This window comes from Lithobates pipiens, unplaced genomic scaffold (genome assembly GCF_037356315.1).
Source record: "Lithobates pipiens isolate NorthernLeopardFrog02 unplaced genomic scaffold, aLitPip1_a1.2 Scaffold_37, whole genome shotgun sequence".
NCBI lineage: Eukaryota > Metazoa > Chordata > Amphibia > Anura > Ranidae > Lithobates > Lithobates pipiens.
This window is the reverse complement of record NW_027507825.1, coordinates 13,816,758-13,834,906: the sequence shown is the minus strand read 5'-3', so window position 1 is coordinate 13,834,906 and position 18,149 is coordinate 13,816,758. Positions and strand designations below refer to the sequence as shown.

Sequence of the window (18,149 nt, the reverse complement as noted above, 5' to 3'; positions counted from 1 at the left end):
TGTGATGGGGAAATCTCTGATGTGATGGGTGGACCTCTGATGTGAAGGGGAAATCTCTGATGTGATGGGAGGACCTCTGATGTGATGGGTGGACCTCTGATGTGATGGGTGGACCTCTGATGTGAAGGGGTAATCTCTGAAGTGATGGGAGGACCTCTGATGTGATGGGTGGACCTCTGATGTGAAGGGGTAATCTCTGATGTGATGGGAGGACCTTTGATGTGATAGGGGGAATCTCTATTGTGATGGGGGGACCTCTGATGTGATGGGAGGACCTTTGATGTGATAGGGGGAATCTCTATTGTGATGGGGGGACCTATGATGGGATGGGGGAATCTCTGATGTGATGGAGGAACCTCTGATTTGATGGGTGGATCTTGGATGTGATGGGGAACCTTTGATGTAATGAGGGAATCTCTATTGTGATAGGGAAACCTCTGATGTGATGGGTGAACCTCTGATGTGATGGAAGAACCTCTGATGTGATGGGTGGACCTTTTATGTGATGGAGAACCTTTGATATGATGGGGGAATCTCTATTGTGATAAGGGAAGCTCTGATGCGATGGTGGACCTCTGATGTGACTGGAGGACCTCTAATGTGAAGTTAAATTCATCATGGTTGTGTGCATTGCCCCAGGCTCAGGTTCCCCATTGATAAGTAACATTCTGATGTGATGGTGGGGAACCTTGATGTAATGTGATGGGAGGACCTCTGATGTGAAGGGGACTTCTGATGAGATAGGGGGCTCTGATGTAAAGTTAATTTCATCAAGGAGATTATAAGCATCGTCCCAGACTCAGGTTTCCCAATGACAAGTAACATTTACATTTTGTACATTGTAGACTGGGGGTGCCTCAGAATTGTCCACATTTTTAAAATGTGCTGGGACTGAAAAATGGATGAGAGATGCTGAGCTTGATGACTGCAAGAAAGGTGGAATGCATAGGGGGTAGGTTTTAAATAAACAGCTGAAGGGGGCTTTGGGGGTGAGGTGGAGAGTTGCAAGGGTGGACAGTAGACAAAAACCTGAAGTTCTTGCTTAACACGCTAGGGAGTTAGTGTTGCTAGGGAGGGAGGCGATTAAAATAAACCTGTAACTTTGACTCCTATGAAGAACAGTCCTGGTTTACTTTAAAGGGACATACTACTCCCTGTACTTTTATTTTTTCCATCCCCCCCACTATAGTTATTACCTTTTTTTTTTTTATCACTTGACCCTCTCTCTTTGATTGTAAGCTCTAACGAGCCGAGCCCTCTGATTCCTCCTGTATTAAACTGTTTAGTGACTGTACTGTCTGCCCTTATGTTATAAAGTGCTGTGTAAACTGTTGACTCTATACAAATCTTGTATAATAATAATAATACTCATGTGTAGGATTTTTTAATATCTGCAAATAAAGTAAATAAATATTTGAGAATTAGGCTTCAAAATTCCGATCTGACATCAGCACAATAAGAAGTAAAATCTATTCAATGCTAAAAGCTACACAAGAAAATAATCAAATTTTATAGTATAATCTCATTTTATTATTACAGGTGATATTTCATAAAACAAAATTATGACAAGAATTGGTGTTTTGCTGCCCCCTTGTGACTGAAAAAGAGTACGATTTATGACTAGAAAAACACAACAAAAACTGTGGTAGACAAACAGTGCTGACGACCCATAGATAGTCCTGGATTTCCAAGTTTTGTCCCTGGTTATCAAAACTGATCAAATACACCAGGGGTAGGCAACCTCGGCACTCAAACTTTGGTGAAAATACAAATCCCATCATGCCATTGCCTTTAGGAGTCATGCCTGTGATTGTCAGGGTCTTGCAATGTCTCATGGGACTTGTAGTTTCAAAACAGCTGAAGGGCCATGGTTGCCTACCCCTGAAATAAACCCTCATCATTTACTGCAAAAAACATTTAACATGCAACAACAGGATCCAAATACTGATTAAAAAAAAATCATAATTGGTTATATGAGTACAAAAATAAATGAAATGGGACTTTATATACCCCTCCAATGGACAGATGTACACAAGAAAATATATTCAGAAATATGCATACCTTTATTACATTCAATTAAAACTTCATTTTAAAAACATACAATTTATACATGGACTTCCAGTCTACCACTTGTCTTCCATTTAGGGAAGTAGAGGATGTATGGTATCTAAGATTATGATGTGTGCGTCGACGCGTTTCATTGATGATTTGCTTCATCGGGACCTCAAATCTCATGTCAAAGTACAACTGGACACTAAGATAACATTTCCAAAAAAATGTCATTCAATATAGCTTCAGAATAGTACTCTCAGGAACCATTAATCAGACTGAGACAGAAGTGCAGTAAAAATCACACTATTTAATAAAATGTTAAACTGGTATAAACGGAGCAAACATAGTCAAAACATAGCCAGAGTAATCAGGTTGAGTAATCAGAACAAGCCAGAGAAACAGGAGTCCAGAGATCAGCGCAGTCGGGTGCAGCAATCAGGAAACAGAAGGGAAGTCAGCCAAGCAAATGTCTTTCACAGGAAAACACAGCAGAGAGAGACCGGATATGTTGACCAAGGCAAAGGGATAGAAGATTTGATCCAAGGAGTTTATATAACCAGCAGCTCTAGCTGACGAGCAGGAAATGAAGACCAGACAAGTCACTGTTGAAAGAAGTCTTTAGCAATTAACCATAAGCTGAGCACAGAGCTATGAGAAGGAAGGGCTGAGCCCAGCCCTGACAAGTACATGATTGTGATGAATGAGTGTGAGTAAAGTCACGCCGGCCCATGGGAAGACCACCAGGGCGGGAGATCTAACAGGCTCAATGGAAAGGTATTAGTGTATTATGTGAGTGCCCCAATTTACATCATCTATCATTTCAGATAAAGAAGGGGAGGGAAAGTTGCCAGTCACATTAAAGTGGAAGTAAACCCTTCTATGGTTTTCAGTCAAGGAAGCTGCCATCTTGGCCTCTAATGATTCTTTAACTGCCATAATGCTGCACATGTGATCAGTTATGAAACCAGCCATTGGATGGTTTGAAAGTTTGGTTGAGAGCACAACCAATGTGAAAGTTAGCATTTCTGGCATGCCGGGAATGTAAGTGTTTTTTTAAACTGAGTTTACTCCCACTTTAAAATAAAAGTGTTTCCAACATGTCAGGTAGTCTATAGGGATGAGCCAAAGAGGCAAAAAATGTGTTCGAACACCGTTAAAGTCTATCAAAAGTGCTAATTTTAAAGGCTTATATTCAAGTTATTGCTATAAAAAGTGTTTGGGGACCCGGGTCCTGCCCCAAGGGACATGTATTAATGCAAAAAGAAAGTTTTAAAAACTGTTTTTTTTTTCCGGGAGTGTCAGAAACCATTAAATCAGGCCGAGACAGAAGTACAGTTAAATCCCACTTGTTTAATAATAAAAGTAAAAAGAACAAACGCAGTCAAAACATAGCTAAAGTTCAGTAACAGCAACGGATAGTCAGCCAAGCCAGAAGTCAGGGATCAATGTAGTGGAACAGCAAGCAAGATCTGGAGGCAGAAGGGATGTCAGAAAAGCAAGTCTTGAACAGGATCGCAGGAGATCGTCTCTGTGATGTTGACCAAGGCGAAGGCAGAGATCCTCTGGACTGGATGGCTTAAGTAGGCAGGATTGACGAGCAGGATATCATCAACAGCTGAGTGACTGTGGAGAGATAAGAGCTGGCAATTAGCCGACAGCTGAGCGGCCAGCTAGAGAAGGAAGGGCTGAGCCCAGCCCTGACAGGGAGCAGTGCTTTTAATAATGCTTAAAGTAAAACAATAAAAATGAAATATTAAATATCGTGTCTGGGGTTGTCCTTGGTATGCCTGTAAAGTAGAGCATCTTTCCCATGTTTATAACAGTGCCACAGCAAAATTACATTTCTAAAGGAAAAAATGTCATTTAAAACTGCTTGCGGCTGTAATGTATTGTTGGATCCCAGCAATATAGATAAAAATACCAAAAATACTAATTCTTTTTTTTTTTTTTTTTAAACATTTTTTTGTTACAAAAAAAGGGACCAAAAGGGTGAGCAAACTTCCCCCCTCCCTACTACATAAGGTGAACCTATACAAATTTCTTACTTTACACATTTCCCTTTCTTCCCTCCCTACCCCCTCCCCCCTCTTGTACCCCCTCTTTTGAGAAAGGAAGTAACCTCCTTCCCCTCTCTTACCCCTACAACCCTGACACCTCACTGTATTTCCTCATTAGCTTAAATGTTTTCCATCTCTCCCACCTCCCATAGAGCTCCGTACTTCCTCCCTCCTCTCCAACCCTATTTCATCTATTTTATCAAAGCATTCCTTTATTTTAGGGATTTCTACTTCCTTCCATTTTTTCAGGATCAGACTCTTTGCAGCATTAATCAGATGGATTGTCAGGGAGTTGCTATATTCTTTTAATGGGGTATCCACCCCATTGATAGGCATACCCAGGGTACTGGATACTAGTTATCTCCTTTATATACCTTTTATATATTTCCCTCCAGTAATTTTTGATCTTTGGGCAGTTCCACCATATGTGTGTCATAGTCCCTATTTGCTTACATCCCCTTCAGCATTCCATAGTTTGTTTCGATCATCCCAATATTTATCGAGGATCCATGTACCAATTTTAGTATTTTCCCTACCTCCTGCTTCTCACCTCGTGGGCCTATTTCCCGCTCCCAATTTTTTATATATGTCGGTACCTCCAGCCCATTTTCCTGCACAAAGAACTTATAAATCCACGAGATCTGCTTGATTGTGTTCTCTTACCTTAGAGTCCTCTTTTTCATGCTTCAGGAGATTAACTGTATGAACTGTTCTACATGCTGGTTTTAAAATCATGTATTTTATGTATTTTGAATAAAATGTGTTATTTTTCAATTCTTCTATACTCGTTGTATACGCAGCAGCCCTCAGCCGTACTATCCCCAGGGCAAATTTTCCTATTTCTCTTGATCCATTGGGATGAGATGTGGATTTATATATATTTTTGCTAGGTAGTCCTTGTATTATTTTCTTCTGGTGTGATGGGAGGACCATTGATGTAATGGGGGGACCTCTGATGTCATAGAGAAACCGCTGAAGGGATGGGAGGACCGCTGATGTTCTAGGGAGAACTCTGATGCGATAGGGGACCTCTAATGTGATGGGAGAACCTCTGATGTGACGGGCGGATATCTGATGTAATGAGGGGCCCTCTGATGTTATGGGGAGACCTCTAATGTGATAGGGGGACCTCTGATGTGATGGGGGACCTCTGATGTGAAGTTAATTTTGATCATGATTGGGTACATTGCCCCAGGCTTAGGTTCCCCATTGTTAAGGAACATTCTGATGTTTTGGGGGGCACCTCTGATGTGATGGGGAGAACCTCTGACGTGATGGGAGGACCTTTGATATAATGGGAGGACCTTTGATGTTCTAGGGAGAACTCTGATGTGATAGGGGACCTCTGATGTGATGGGAGAACCTCTGATGTGACGGGCGGATATCTGATGTAATGCGGGGCCCTCTAATGTTATGGGGAGACCTCTAATGTGATAAGAGGACCTCTGATGTGATGGGGGACCTCTGATGTGAAGTTAATTTTGATCATGGTTGGGTACATTGCCCCAGGCTTAGGTTCCCCATTGTTAAGGAACATTCTGATGTTTTGGAGGGCACCTCTGATGTGATGGGGGACCTCTGATGTGAAGTTAATTTCATCATGGTTGTGTGCATTGCCCTAGGCTCAGGTTCCCCATTGTTAAATAACATTCTGATGTGATGGGGGAACCTTGATGTAAAGGGGAGCTCTAATGTGATGGAAACCTCTGATGTGGAGGGCGCTTCTGATGAGATAGGAGGCTCTGATATAAAGTTAATTTCATCAAGAAGGTTATAAGCATCATCCCAGACTCAGGTTTCCCAATGACAAGTAACATTTACATTTTGTACATTGTAGACTGTGGGTGCTTCAAGATTTTCCATATGTTTAAAATGTCCCGTGACTGTAAAAAGAATGAGAAATGTTGAGCTTGATGACTGCAGGAAAAATGGAATGCATAGGGGGTATATTTTAAACAAACGCCAGGGGGGGCTTCGGGGGTGGGAAATGGGAGAGGTGGGCAGTAGTCAAAAACCTGAAATTCTCACTTAACATGCTCAGTGGACCGGCCCTGAAAAAAAAGCTATGTATGTGTTACTTCCGCTTCATAATTATGTGCCACTTTGTGTTGGTCTCTCTCATAAAATCCCAATAAAATCCATTTACTTTTTTTTTTTTTTTTTTTGTAACATGACAAAATGTGGAAAATTTCAAGGGGTATGAATACTTTTTCAAGGCACTGTAACCATATTGCATTTTCAGAAAATTACAGCGGCTGCAGATTAAAAAGGAAAGGTAATTTTTAATAACATTCAGTTACAATATGGCGTGTATCACAATTGTAAATGCTATATCATTTTTTCTTTATTTGCGATTTATTTATTTATTCCCCCCCCCCCCCCCCCACAAAAGTGGAATTACCCTTTAATAAGAGCCGCATTTCAACTATAAAGGCAGCAGTCTGTTCTATGTACTATAGATATACAAGAATATTGACTTCCACAATTTGTTACTCGAGTGACAGATTCACAGTCTTTGAGAAAAAAAAACACTAAAACATTCTCTGCAATTAAAACAAACATTCTAGTGATACAAAATGTACAATCTGCATTCTAATAAGTTAAAAGCCACATTTTCAGTTTGTGGTAATTTCTCTGAAATCCAAAATGTGATCAGACTCATGTCATGCATTAAAACCGGCCAGAGGTAGTCCGAGTCAATTTCCACCCTTCGTTTTGGTCAAGCAGCATCTCAAGTATTGTCACCACTCTTCAAGTCTTGTGATTTATGTTGTTTGGTGGCCTCTAGGGGGCAGGCCTTGACTTCCTAGGAGCGGTTCCTGACCCTCCTGGCCATTCAGAATGGTGTGGAGGTCACACACATGCTCCTCATTTTGGATGTACAGATCAGGGCCTTGCTCAAGCTTTTCAGGTCCAATAGCCAACACAGTCTTAGATGGACTTGGCTTTGTAAATGTAGATTGAGGTTTGTACTGAAGAGTTGTGACGTTGAAGGCAAAAATGGTCATAGAGTAAAGTTCAGGATTGAGGTAGAAGCTTCAGGCTAGGGGTAGAGAGGATTAATCATCACCAGTGCCCCCCTCTACTGCCCTCTGCTGGAAGACTCGATGTTGCCAGTCGTGTCAGTGAAGACCTTGGCAGACGTTATCCATAGCACGGGTGATGCTATAAAAACACAAAATAGTGTCAGTGTGTCTATAAAATACTAAATATTATATAACAGGGCAGGCAGGACAAAATGGAAAGTGATCACCAATCTGAACCCACAACTGATGAAAAGGGCCGTTATATACACAGCACAACAAATGTTCCCATGAGCAAAGACCGGTCATATCGGTTGCCATTTTACAAACAGACCTCTCAGCAAATATGTAGAAATTGCAAAGCACCTCGGCATCATGTAGTCCTATTCTACCCAATGAGAGCATCTAATAAGACGCAACTAGAAGTCGATTTGATTGAGAGTTTATAAGGATGGGTACAAAGGAGCGCCTGATATCTAATGAGATGCAAACTGAAAGGTGAATTTGTAATCGATCTATTGAAAGTAGTGAAAAGTGATCAAGCCAATGCGTTTCGACGGAACAGACTCCCCTCCCCCTTCTTCAGGACTATCAGAGAAAAATAAACTGCTTCTTTCCATTTTAGTGTTTTGGTTTTGTTTTGCTTCTGCTGTTTTTATCATTTTGTTAAATACTATGTACAATATTTTTATATATATCTATATATCTTTTTTTTTATGTTTCTGTACACTTTTATTTTTTCTGATTGCCCTGAAGGGGGGTGTGTCAGGGCTGGGCTCAGCCCTTCCTTCTCTGAGCCGGCCGCTCAGCTGTCAGCTAATTGCCAGCTCCTATCTCTCTTCACAGTTACTCAGCTGTTGATGATATCCTGCTCGTCAGTCCTGCCTACTTAAGCCGTCCAGTCCAGAGGATCTCTGCCTTCACCTTGATCAACATCACAGAAACTATCGCCTGCGATCCTGTTCAAGACTGTCTTTGCCGACATCTCTTCTGGCTCCAGATCCTGCTTGCTGTTCCACTACATTGATCCCTGACTTCTGGCTTGGCTGACTATCCGTTCCAGTTACTGAACGTTGGCTATGTTTTGACTACGTTTGTTCGTTTTACTGTTATTATTAAACAAGTGTTATTTAACTGTACTTCTGTCCCGGTCTGATCTCATGGTTTCTGACAGGGTCTTTGTTCCTGAAATGCGTTGGCTTGATCACTTTTAGCTACTGTCAATAAAACAATTAAAACCTTTCAGTTTGCATCTCATTGGGTATTGGGCACTCCTTTTTACCTACCTTTACAAGTATATGGGGAAACGACCCGAGGCCATACATAGAGGTAGCAGCCCACAAAAAAGGCTTACCACCTGCCTTCTGTTAAGTTGGGCCAAAATCCTTGGGAGAGAACTCTTCCAACCCACCCCCGCCCTCACCTACTCACAGACCCTCAAATGAGTAAGTCAGTCCAGCCTGATATCCAATATCCTATACTGATGCCAGAGGGGAGGGGGGCAGCGAGCGGTGGCTGCAGCATTGGGAACAGGTTACATGTTCCACCCTAAAATTTGGTGGAACATGTAACATATTCCCAAAGGTTAACTTATCCTTTAAAAAAAGTCTGTTTTCCATTTTTATGAATGCATTATTTTCCCCAGGGGACAAAGTACGCGTAGAACCTTGTTCCGTCTTTCTCTATGCCATGTAAGGCTTGTTGTAAGCCTGGACTGTGCACCCCTCCTCCCTCCACAGTCCAACAATACAGCTAGCAGGAGATGGCTTTTCACCTCCTCCAAGCACTTGCCCGCTATCCTGGAACATTTTGGCTCACAATCTCCCCTCCCCCCTGCATTCTCGTAAGCAGTGATGGTCTGCTGAATAGGGACGCAGGGGCGCCGCCCCTCTAATCCACGCGCCCGACTCCTAATCTCCATGTGGGATGCCAGACACATGGATTTCAATGTGGATTCTTTTTTTTTTTAAGCACACGACTGGAGCCTAAGGCCTCGTACACACGGGCGGATTGTCTGCCCAACTTAGTCCGCTGAAACGTGTTTCAGTGGACAATCCGCTCGTGTGTGGGCTTCAGCGGACTTTTTCAGCGGTCAGTCTGACGGACTAAGTCTTTCGGAATTTCCGTAATTTTGTCCGTCCAAACTTGGTTTCAGCGGACAGTCCGCTCGTGTGTAGGCAAGTTGGACGGACTAAGTTTGGCGCATGCTCAGAAAGGATTTACATGGCCGAAGGTTGCATTGCAGTGTATTGGACGTCGTATTTCTAGTCCCGTCATACGTGCTGTACACGTCATCGCGCAAGCTTTCAGCGGACTGTCTGTTCATCGTGTGTGGTCAAGTCCGTTCATTCAAAAGTTGGACGGACTGTCCATCGGATTGTCTGACGGACTTAGTTGGGCAGACAATCCGCCCGTGTGTACGCGGCCTAAGGCTCTAATTGGCTTAAAAAAAAAAAAAAAAAAGGTGCACCCCAAGCCCACCCACTTGTGTGTCATTAGCGAATAAATATTCGGTAATGTCTTCCTGCTTCTCCTCCTGGCCGATCAGGAAGCGGGTTCTGAGACCCAATTGGCCTGGGAGTTTTGGAACCCTTGGCCAATCGAGTCTCAGGACCCGCTTTCTGTTCGGATGGGGGGGGGGACAAGCAATGGCCTCAGCTCTTCCCTCCGCAAGCTGCAGGCCATGTGCAGCGAAGAGCAAAAACAGCCTCTTGCAGGAGCCGTACCCCAGCACCAACACCACCACCTTGTCATCGTCCTCCTCCCCGCAACTTTACAGCAGCATAAGGTAAGGCTATGGATCGCCTCCTTCCCAATCATTCGATCAAGTGCCGGAAGAGGGAGGAGATTGCCAGTGGATCGCCCCATCCCAACTGATTGAGTGCGGGGGGAGGTAGTGCGAGTGAGGGGGCCAGGTATGTTGGCCGTGCCCCCTTCAAAATATTGAGCACCAGCCACCACTTCTCTGGGGTCAGTGCTTGGAGACAGAGAGAAGCTCTGTCTGTCAAAGCCGTCTCCTTGATAGCTGCGTTGTTGGGCAGCCATGGAGGCAGGAGGGGTGACAGCAACACACACCAAGAACTTAGACGTCAGCTTACTACGTAACAGAAAGTGTGCTGGGGATCCCTTTGTACTGGTCTGTATATTGTCCTGCCCATGTGCACCTTTCCTTTATGCTAATTTCAAACAGAGCAGCTGCCATTGTTGCTTTTTTCGGAAGAGTTGCAGGGTGAAGGATACGGAGCAGATATATAGACGACAATTACTACAAGGAAAGGCAGAGATGGTTACCTCTCTAGTGGAAATCCGGATTCACAGAGGTTCACCAGAGTGTAGAGCTGTCTCATGGAATATTCATACTGCAATGACAAATACACAGTCAGGTCTCATATCACCGCTAACACAGAACCTTTGGAAAAAAATTGTTGCAAAAGGAAAGCAATATCCTGGATATCAGATGTCTATACTAGGGTTGCATAATACCAAGATCGGTGCCGATACTAAGCATTTGTATGAGTATCGGTATGCAAATGCTTTGATACCTGAAACCAACACTTCCCACTTCAAGAATCGGTTCTTTCAGCTGTCAGTGGGATTCCCCCACTGACAGCTGAATAAATAGAAAAAACCCTGTAAATGATCAGCTGTTAAGAAACGGGGCCGCCATGTCCTTAACAGTCTTTGTCTCATTCAGCTGTCAGTGGGGTTTCCCTGTTGACAGCTGAGGTGTAAGTCCCGGCAATTGCAGTTGTAAAAAAAAAAAAAAAAAAAAAATGCAACCGGGCAATGTTTATCAACAAAGCTACCCAGCCACAGAAACAGAAAGATAAAAAGAAACATTGTTTCTTTTTGTATCTTTCTGTTTCTTCATCTATATAGCAAAGGGATGCATTTCAATCAGCAGATGAAGTCAGTTTTCAAGTAAAAAAATTATTATATTATATTATATATAATAATTTTTTTATATATATCTGGTGGGGTACCATACTACCACAATATTTATATATATATATTGTGGTAGTATGGTACCCCACCAGAAGAAGGATGCAGGGTTCTCAACGAGGCAGGTTGAAGGGCTCCAGGGGAGTTGTTTATTTGGGAGGAAACTGGCTTTTCAGTTTCCTCATTGTTTCCAAAAATCCAGTTGGGGACCTGGAGCCCAGAGATTCCATAGTGTTATGGGTGGGACAGAATCTCCAATCCTGGGACCGGGTTTTCGGACTCACCAGCACACTGACTGGTCAGGTGTGTGTTAGTCTATTTCTAGACACCTGACCATGGTTCTGGGTTCCACCCTCCCGAGGAGTCCAGGCAAGCAAGGGAGAAGCATGCATGTCTGCATGGTATAGTCAGAGGGCCCAAAGCTGTGGGCTGAGCAGCAAGAAACATAAAAAGAGGTACAGTAGTTGTATGTGATCTCTTTTATATGGCCAAGAGGGCTGAAGTGTAAAGCCTGAACGTCAGTACTGCTGAAAAGAGCCAGGTGGCTTGGTATTTTTCTGTTATTACATTTTTGCTGTGGAAAGCTGAAACCACTGTGTGGGCAAACCTCCTGTTATTGGACTTGTTCTCTTTTACTTTTAATAAAAGTGGGCCAACAAGCCCTTAAATGGCACGACTGGTGTGGACTCTGCTCACTGGTGTGCTCTACACACAGAGGCTAAATAACCCCTATATATATATATATATATATATATATATATATATATATATATATATATAAATAAATGGGGCTGGTTGGTAAGTGGTTAATATTAACCACTTGCCGACCAGCCCCGTCATTATACTGCGGCCATCCCCCATTTTGTAGATGCTATAAATTTTGTGAAAACCAATCAATATACACTTATTGGGATTTTTTATTACCAAAAATATGTAGAAGAATACATATAGGTCTAAACTGAGGAAAAAATTTGCTTTTTTAAAAAAAAAATTGGGGATTTTTATTATAGCAAAAAGTACAAAATAATGTGTTTTTTTTTTTTTTTTTTTCAAAATTGTCCCTTTTTTGTTTATAGTGCAAAACACACGATCGGAATATATAATGAAAAGCTTCTGTCTGAATTTTTCTGTCGGACATTCCGCTCGTGTGTATACAGCATTAGGATTTCCTGTAATGTAAATGAACAACTTAAGGTCCGCACTGTAGCAGTTTTTCTACACACACACACACACACACACACACACACACAGGCTCCGTGTCTGAATGGACACAGGAAGCTGTGACTCGGCTCAGGTGCCCCCATAGCAAGCTGCTCGCTGTGGGGGCACAGGAGGGAGGAGCCAGGAGCACAGACCATTGACCCGAGAAGAGGAGGATCTGGGCTGCTCTGTGCAAATCCACTGCAACAAAGCAGGTAAGTATAAAACTTATTTGTTATATTTATGGGGGGGGGGGGACTTTACACTTTATCATTTTAAAGTGGTGGACCAGCTGAATTTTTTTTTTTTTTAAAGTCAGCAGCTACAAACACTGTAGCTGCTGACTTTTAATAAGGACACTCACCTGTTCAGGGTGCCTGCGATGTCGGCCGCCTGAGGCCGACCCGTCCCTCGGCTCTCGGCGCCACCATTCCAACTAAGGTAAACAGGCAATGGAGCCTTGTGGCTTCACTGCCCGTTTCCTACTGCGCATGTTGCTCAGCGCTCTGCGAATGGCCGGCTGTGTTCTGGGACACACTCAGTTCCCAGAACACACCACGCCACCTTACCCAGAAGACAACGCGAGGAGAAGACTGAAGATCACCGCGGAGTAGGAAGTGACAGATTAGGACGATCTGCCTAGCAACAGCCATTTCTGGTAAATTAAAAAAAGATATTTTTTCTTTTTTTCAGATTTTTAGGGACATTTTTATGCAATTTGTTTTTTTTAGGGCGGCCCTCCACTTTAATCTCCCTAACAGGGACACAGAAAGCAATAAAAACCCTGACAGGGGTTCTAATCCACCCTATCCAAAACAAAAACAAAAAAGTTTTGCCTTTAGTAATGCTTTAAGTAAATCATTCCCAATAATTCTGTATTTTTCAATATTTAGGTTCCTACGCATTACTGTTGAGAAACTGATCCAAAAAGGCAGAGACCCCTCCAAACTGGCTTTTATTTTTTTTTACATTCCTTCAATAGCTCATGCGATAATGCCGTTTTAGGAGTTCTTTTCCTCATATCTTTGCTTTGTAAGGGAAGTAACTCGTAAGGGGACAGTGAATTGACATTTTCAGCATCTCATGAGATAACTGGAAAAAAATGTGTCACCTGATTCAATTATCTCATGAGATCTTCTTTAGTGAATTGAACCCCTGTGACACCCCCAAGAGAAGCAGCAGATCGAGGCTGTGATAATGATAATGACGACCGGGACTTACCAGAGGGTTGTGCCAGTTGAAGCACTGCTTTTTGAAGTGCTCGACGGCCTCACGGTAACAGGAGCGATCGTTAATATCCAGCCGATCGGTGAAAATCTCGTCTGTCATCTCATCAGATTCTGTCACCAAAGAAACAATCTTCTTCACCGATTCCTCGATCAAGGCTTTGGCCTGCAGGGAAGATGAGGAGGGATGGGTATAAAAGCCGGCTATGATAGGATTTATATAAGGATCAGATGTGGAAAATCAGAGGAACTTGGAATTACCTCGGTCAGTGACCACACTTCTCTATTATTGATAAGCAACACAGCTTGGTCACAGACCCAGGGCAGGACTTAGGGTGGCGGGGGCCCCCCGGGCTTGAGTCAATTTTCGGGCCCTACCTTCTATACATTACCGTATTTATCGGGGTATAACACAAACACACACATAGTTCGGCACATGACGTGAGGTATTGCTGCGAACGAGTGAGAGCAATTCTAGTGTCATCTTTCACAAATAACTCTACACTGATAACCTATTAAGGCTTTTAAAGGGTCACCTATGAAAAATTGGAAATCTTGACATTTTAATTATTTACACATCACAACCCAATTTTGCCAAAAAGAAAAATGGGTATTATAGTGTGTGTGTGTGTGTGTGTGTGTGTGTAAATTCCTTTTAACATATTTGTTCCTGAAAATACGTGTTTGAGAAACAGCTGCACAAATATCCTGCAACATAAAAAAATTGCAACACAAACCATTTTATTCCCTGGGGTCTCTAATTTTAGAAAATAGAATATGGTTGGAGGTTCTAAGTAATTTTCTAGCAGAGAATGCTGATTTAAAAACATAGAAGTTTTTTTTTTTTTTTTTCAATGAATGCACAACAATATTCATTTTTTAGTTTCTTAGATTTCTGCGGTTTAGCTATAAAATAGAAATTAAAATCTTATATTTATTTTTTGTATCAGTGGCCGGCTCCTCTCACCTCCTGTAGGGCCTTTATCCTGCTCAGTATATCCCGGGCCTCAGTAACATCGTTGGTAGCTAGGAGCTTTCTCTTGAGGATGGCCATGGGCACCTCTGGGCTGGGTGTCTGGTCCAGGTTGTGTATGGGCTCCAGGGTCATCCGAGGGGCGACTTTTTTACCGCTACCCTGGAACTGGCTCACCTTCATCTTAGAAATAGTCTTGATAAGGAAAAAGCAACAAGATACAGAATATTAATATCAAAGTCTCTTTGGATATATATATAAGCTTAACCTCCCCCTTTAAGTGTTCTTAGTTTCTGATAGAACCGACCACTTAAAGTGTTAACAAAAAAAAAACAACAACAAAAAAAAAACACAAACACACACAAATAATACACCTTTGCAATACATGGACATATTCCCCCTTTAAATGTCATGTTTGAGTTGACCGCACAGTGCCTCAGATTTCCCAAGCGCTATTGTCGGCACTTCCTGCTGGACTACAAAACTCCACCTGTCCCCCACACCTCTCCACACACATATGTTAAACTGCCTAGAACAGTGGTGACCAACTTTCTTGACATGGGGGGCCTCAAGTGTGGCCCCTTGACATAACCAAAGAGCCACATATAATACAGGAGATGGTCAGAGACTGCAGACACACTACAGGAGATGGTCAGAGACTGCAGACATACTACAGGAGATGGTCAGAGACTGCAGACATACTACAGGAGATGGTCAGAGACTGCAGACACACTACAGGAGATATTCAGAGACTATGCACATTGTTGGAGACTGGGGATATGTTTCAAGAGAGTCATAGACTGGAGACACATCAAACAAGACTGCTAGAGATCACTGATATAACAGATCAATAGCAAAATACAGATTAGTGTCTGCAGGAGCTCCGAGGGGGGGGGGGGCTGTACAAAAGTGTCAAATGGCTGAATGTGGCCCCCAGGTTGCAGGTTGGGCACTGGGGGCCTAGAAGCTGCCTGTGTATGAATCTGACACGCCTGACAAGGACATTGCAGAGAGGAATACATGTGATATCTGGCTACCGGAAGAAGGGAAGAGAATAAATAAAGCCGGGAGCGGATCTAGATGGGAAAAGGTAGATTAAAAAAATAAAATAAAAAAATAAAAATCACACAAAGCGTATTGTTTTACAGCCAATCAGAATGAAACATTTGCATTGAGCTAGAGGAGCAACAACACACAAACACTGTGCAGCATTACTAAGGAGGAAGCAGAACCTGCACATGTAAATAGACGGCATTTGTTGCCACCTTGTACAAAGTAACATTGTTAGTAAAATATTCAGTAAATCCCAGAAGAGATTTCTGTAGACGACTACAATGTACTGACAGTGTACACGTCTATAGAGCTCCCCCAACAATGAATGTCTCCATCACTCACCCGGTTCCCGTACTGCATCACATGACTGGTATTGGTGCGTTGCTTGACCAATAAATACTGTTTATGTAATGTCTCCTGTGACAGATTCTCCTAGAATACAAACATTATATCTTATATGAAGTCATAGAACAGAAAACACTCCCATCATATATATATATATATATATATATATATATATATATATATATATATATATATATATATGATAGAAAACAATGCAACACGTCATCGCTAAGCAATAGTCATAAGAATGGCGGCCATTTATTATAAATGACACTTTTATTTAGGGGTCAGGTGACAGCAAAGGGCACGCCTTCTAATATTCCTTCCAAGTGCAGCGGGTGTGGTCACATGTGCAGGGGGCGTGGTCACATTAACTAGGGGCAGCTCCAGTTACAGCACGGCTCAAAGTCACTGTCAATCATACTGAGCTGGGGGTGTGGTTACATGTGAAGGGGGTGTGGTTACATGTGAAGGGGGTGTGGTTACATGTACTGGACACTGCTGCCTTCATGACAGAGAGCCTCCTGAGAGAAGTTGCCAACCAAACCAAGCAGGAGGTGTGGTCACATGTGCATGGGGCGTGGTTACATTAACTAGGGGCAGCACCTGTTGTCACAGCACGGCTCCTGCTCGAAGCCACTATCAATCATACTGGGCTGGGGATGTGGTAACACATGGAGGGGTGTGGTTACATTACTAGAAAGTGCTGCTGTTCTGACAGCGCGCCTACTGAGAGAAGTTGCTGTCAATCAAACCAAGCAGGGGGTGTGGTTAAGTGTGCAGGAGGTGTGGTTACATGTACAGGGGTCAAGGATACTATCACCAAATACAGCTGCTGTTGTGACAGCAATGCTATTGCTGGGAGCTGCTGTCAAGCAAACTGACCTGGGGGTGTGGTTACATGTGTGGGGAATGGTTGCATGTGCAGGGGGCATGGTTACATATAGGGTTGCACCAATTCCGATACTAGTGTCATATCGGTGCTGATGCCAAGGATTTGCACGAGTACTTGTACTCATAAAAATGCTCTGATATCTAAATAGATATCTCCCAGCAGGAGGTAGGAGGACACAGGAGCCAGAGGAGGACCCGGAGGACAGCTGTGGGCGATTGGTGTGGTGGTGGGGACCAGTTACAAGCACCGATCTCCCTGTACAGCTGCTTCTCCTCCTCTCCCTTCTGTGGCTGTCAGTTGCTTCATTGAAAGCTATACAGGGAGATCGATGCTTGTAACTGATCCCCACTGCTGCACCAATCACCCCTGACTGTCCCCCAAGTCCTCCTCCAGCTCCCCGATGTCCTCCTCCGGTTCTCACTCCCTTGTCCCAGATCTGTCAGGATGGAGAGCGGATGAAGGAGCCGGTAAATGTGTAATTTACCAGCTCCTTCCTTTATAGAAAGAACAGAGCCAATGATCACCGACTGACCATTCGTAACTGAGCATCGTAAACTGTTTCTGATGCTTCAGTTTAAGAATGGGGGAGGGGCCTCTGTCTCCTGTCCATTCATCTTCATTGCAGCTGAGAAAGGAACTGGGGAATCTGTGTCCTCAGTCCCTGTCTCAAAGGGGACATATCAGGGGACTGTTTAAACCCCTGATATCTCACAAAAGACCCCCCCCCCTCCCGATGGGGCTGATTGATTGACTAAACCCACAACAGTAAAATCATTCTGTATATGCAGCATAGCCTGCTTGTTATACTCACTGTTGATCTTAAGGGCTTAATCATCTGTACTGTGTAAAAAGCTTGTTTTATCCTGTATGTACAGATCCTCCCCCTCCTACATAGTCTAGATTGAGACGGCCAGCTAACACACAGGCAATAGCCAACCTGCACATGCTCAGTTGTGTCTTTTCTGCTGGAGAGAACAGTTACTAGTGTGGGTGTGTACACAGGCTGCAGGGGAAATATCTTCCTATCTGAACTCTCAGCACTGAAGAAACTCTGCAGTTTATCATGTATACAGATCAGCAAAAAAAGGTATATAATGGCAATATTTTAACGTAAAAAGAAGATTTATAAGCTGTGGGCACTCTGTGTGTGTGTGTGGGGGGCAAATTAACTATTTTCATATTATTGGGTTTAGTAATATTTTTAGATTTTTTTTTTTTTACAAACAACACTACACTTTAAAAAAAAAAAAAATTATAATATATATATATATATATATATATATATATATATATATAATCTATACCTATCTATATCCCATCGGTGCTGCATATTAGTGCCACTGTCACATGACATTAAAAGTATCAGTAATCAGCATCGGCGAG

General features: G+C 42.9%; 1 protein-coding gene across 1 annotated transcript in view; it reads right to left on the bottom strand.

Moving 5' to 3' along the window:
* Window positions 1–6,371: 6,371 nt before the first annotated feature.
* LGMN (legumain) overlaps window positions 6,372–18,149 on the bottom strand; it is a 41,809-nt gene continuing 30,031 nt past the window's right edge. The window contains exons 10-14 of the mRNA XM_077466743.1: window positions 15,869–15,958; window positions 14,468–14,668; window positions 13,496–13,666; window positions 10,424–10,491; window positions 6,372–7,274 (exon numbers count right to left, since the gene is read on the bottom strand). Coding sequence (XP_077322869.1) covers window positions 7,232–7,274; window positions 10,424–10,491; window positions 13,496–13,666; window positions 14,468–14,668; window positions 15,869–15,958 — 573 coding nt within the window. The 3' untranslated portion in view covers window positions 6,372–7,231. The remainder of the gene's footprint in view (window positions 7,275–10,423; window positions 10,492–13,495; window positions 13,667–14,467; window positions 14,669–15,868; window positions 15,959–18,149) is intronic.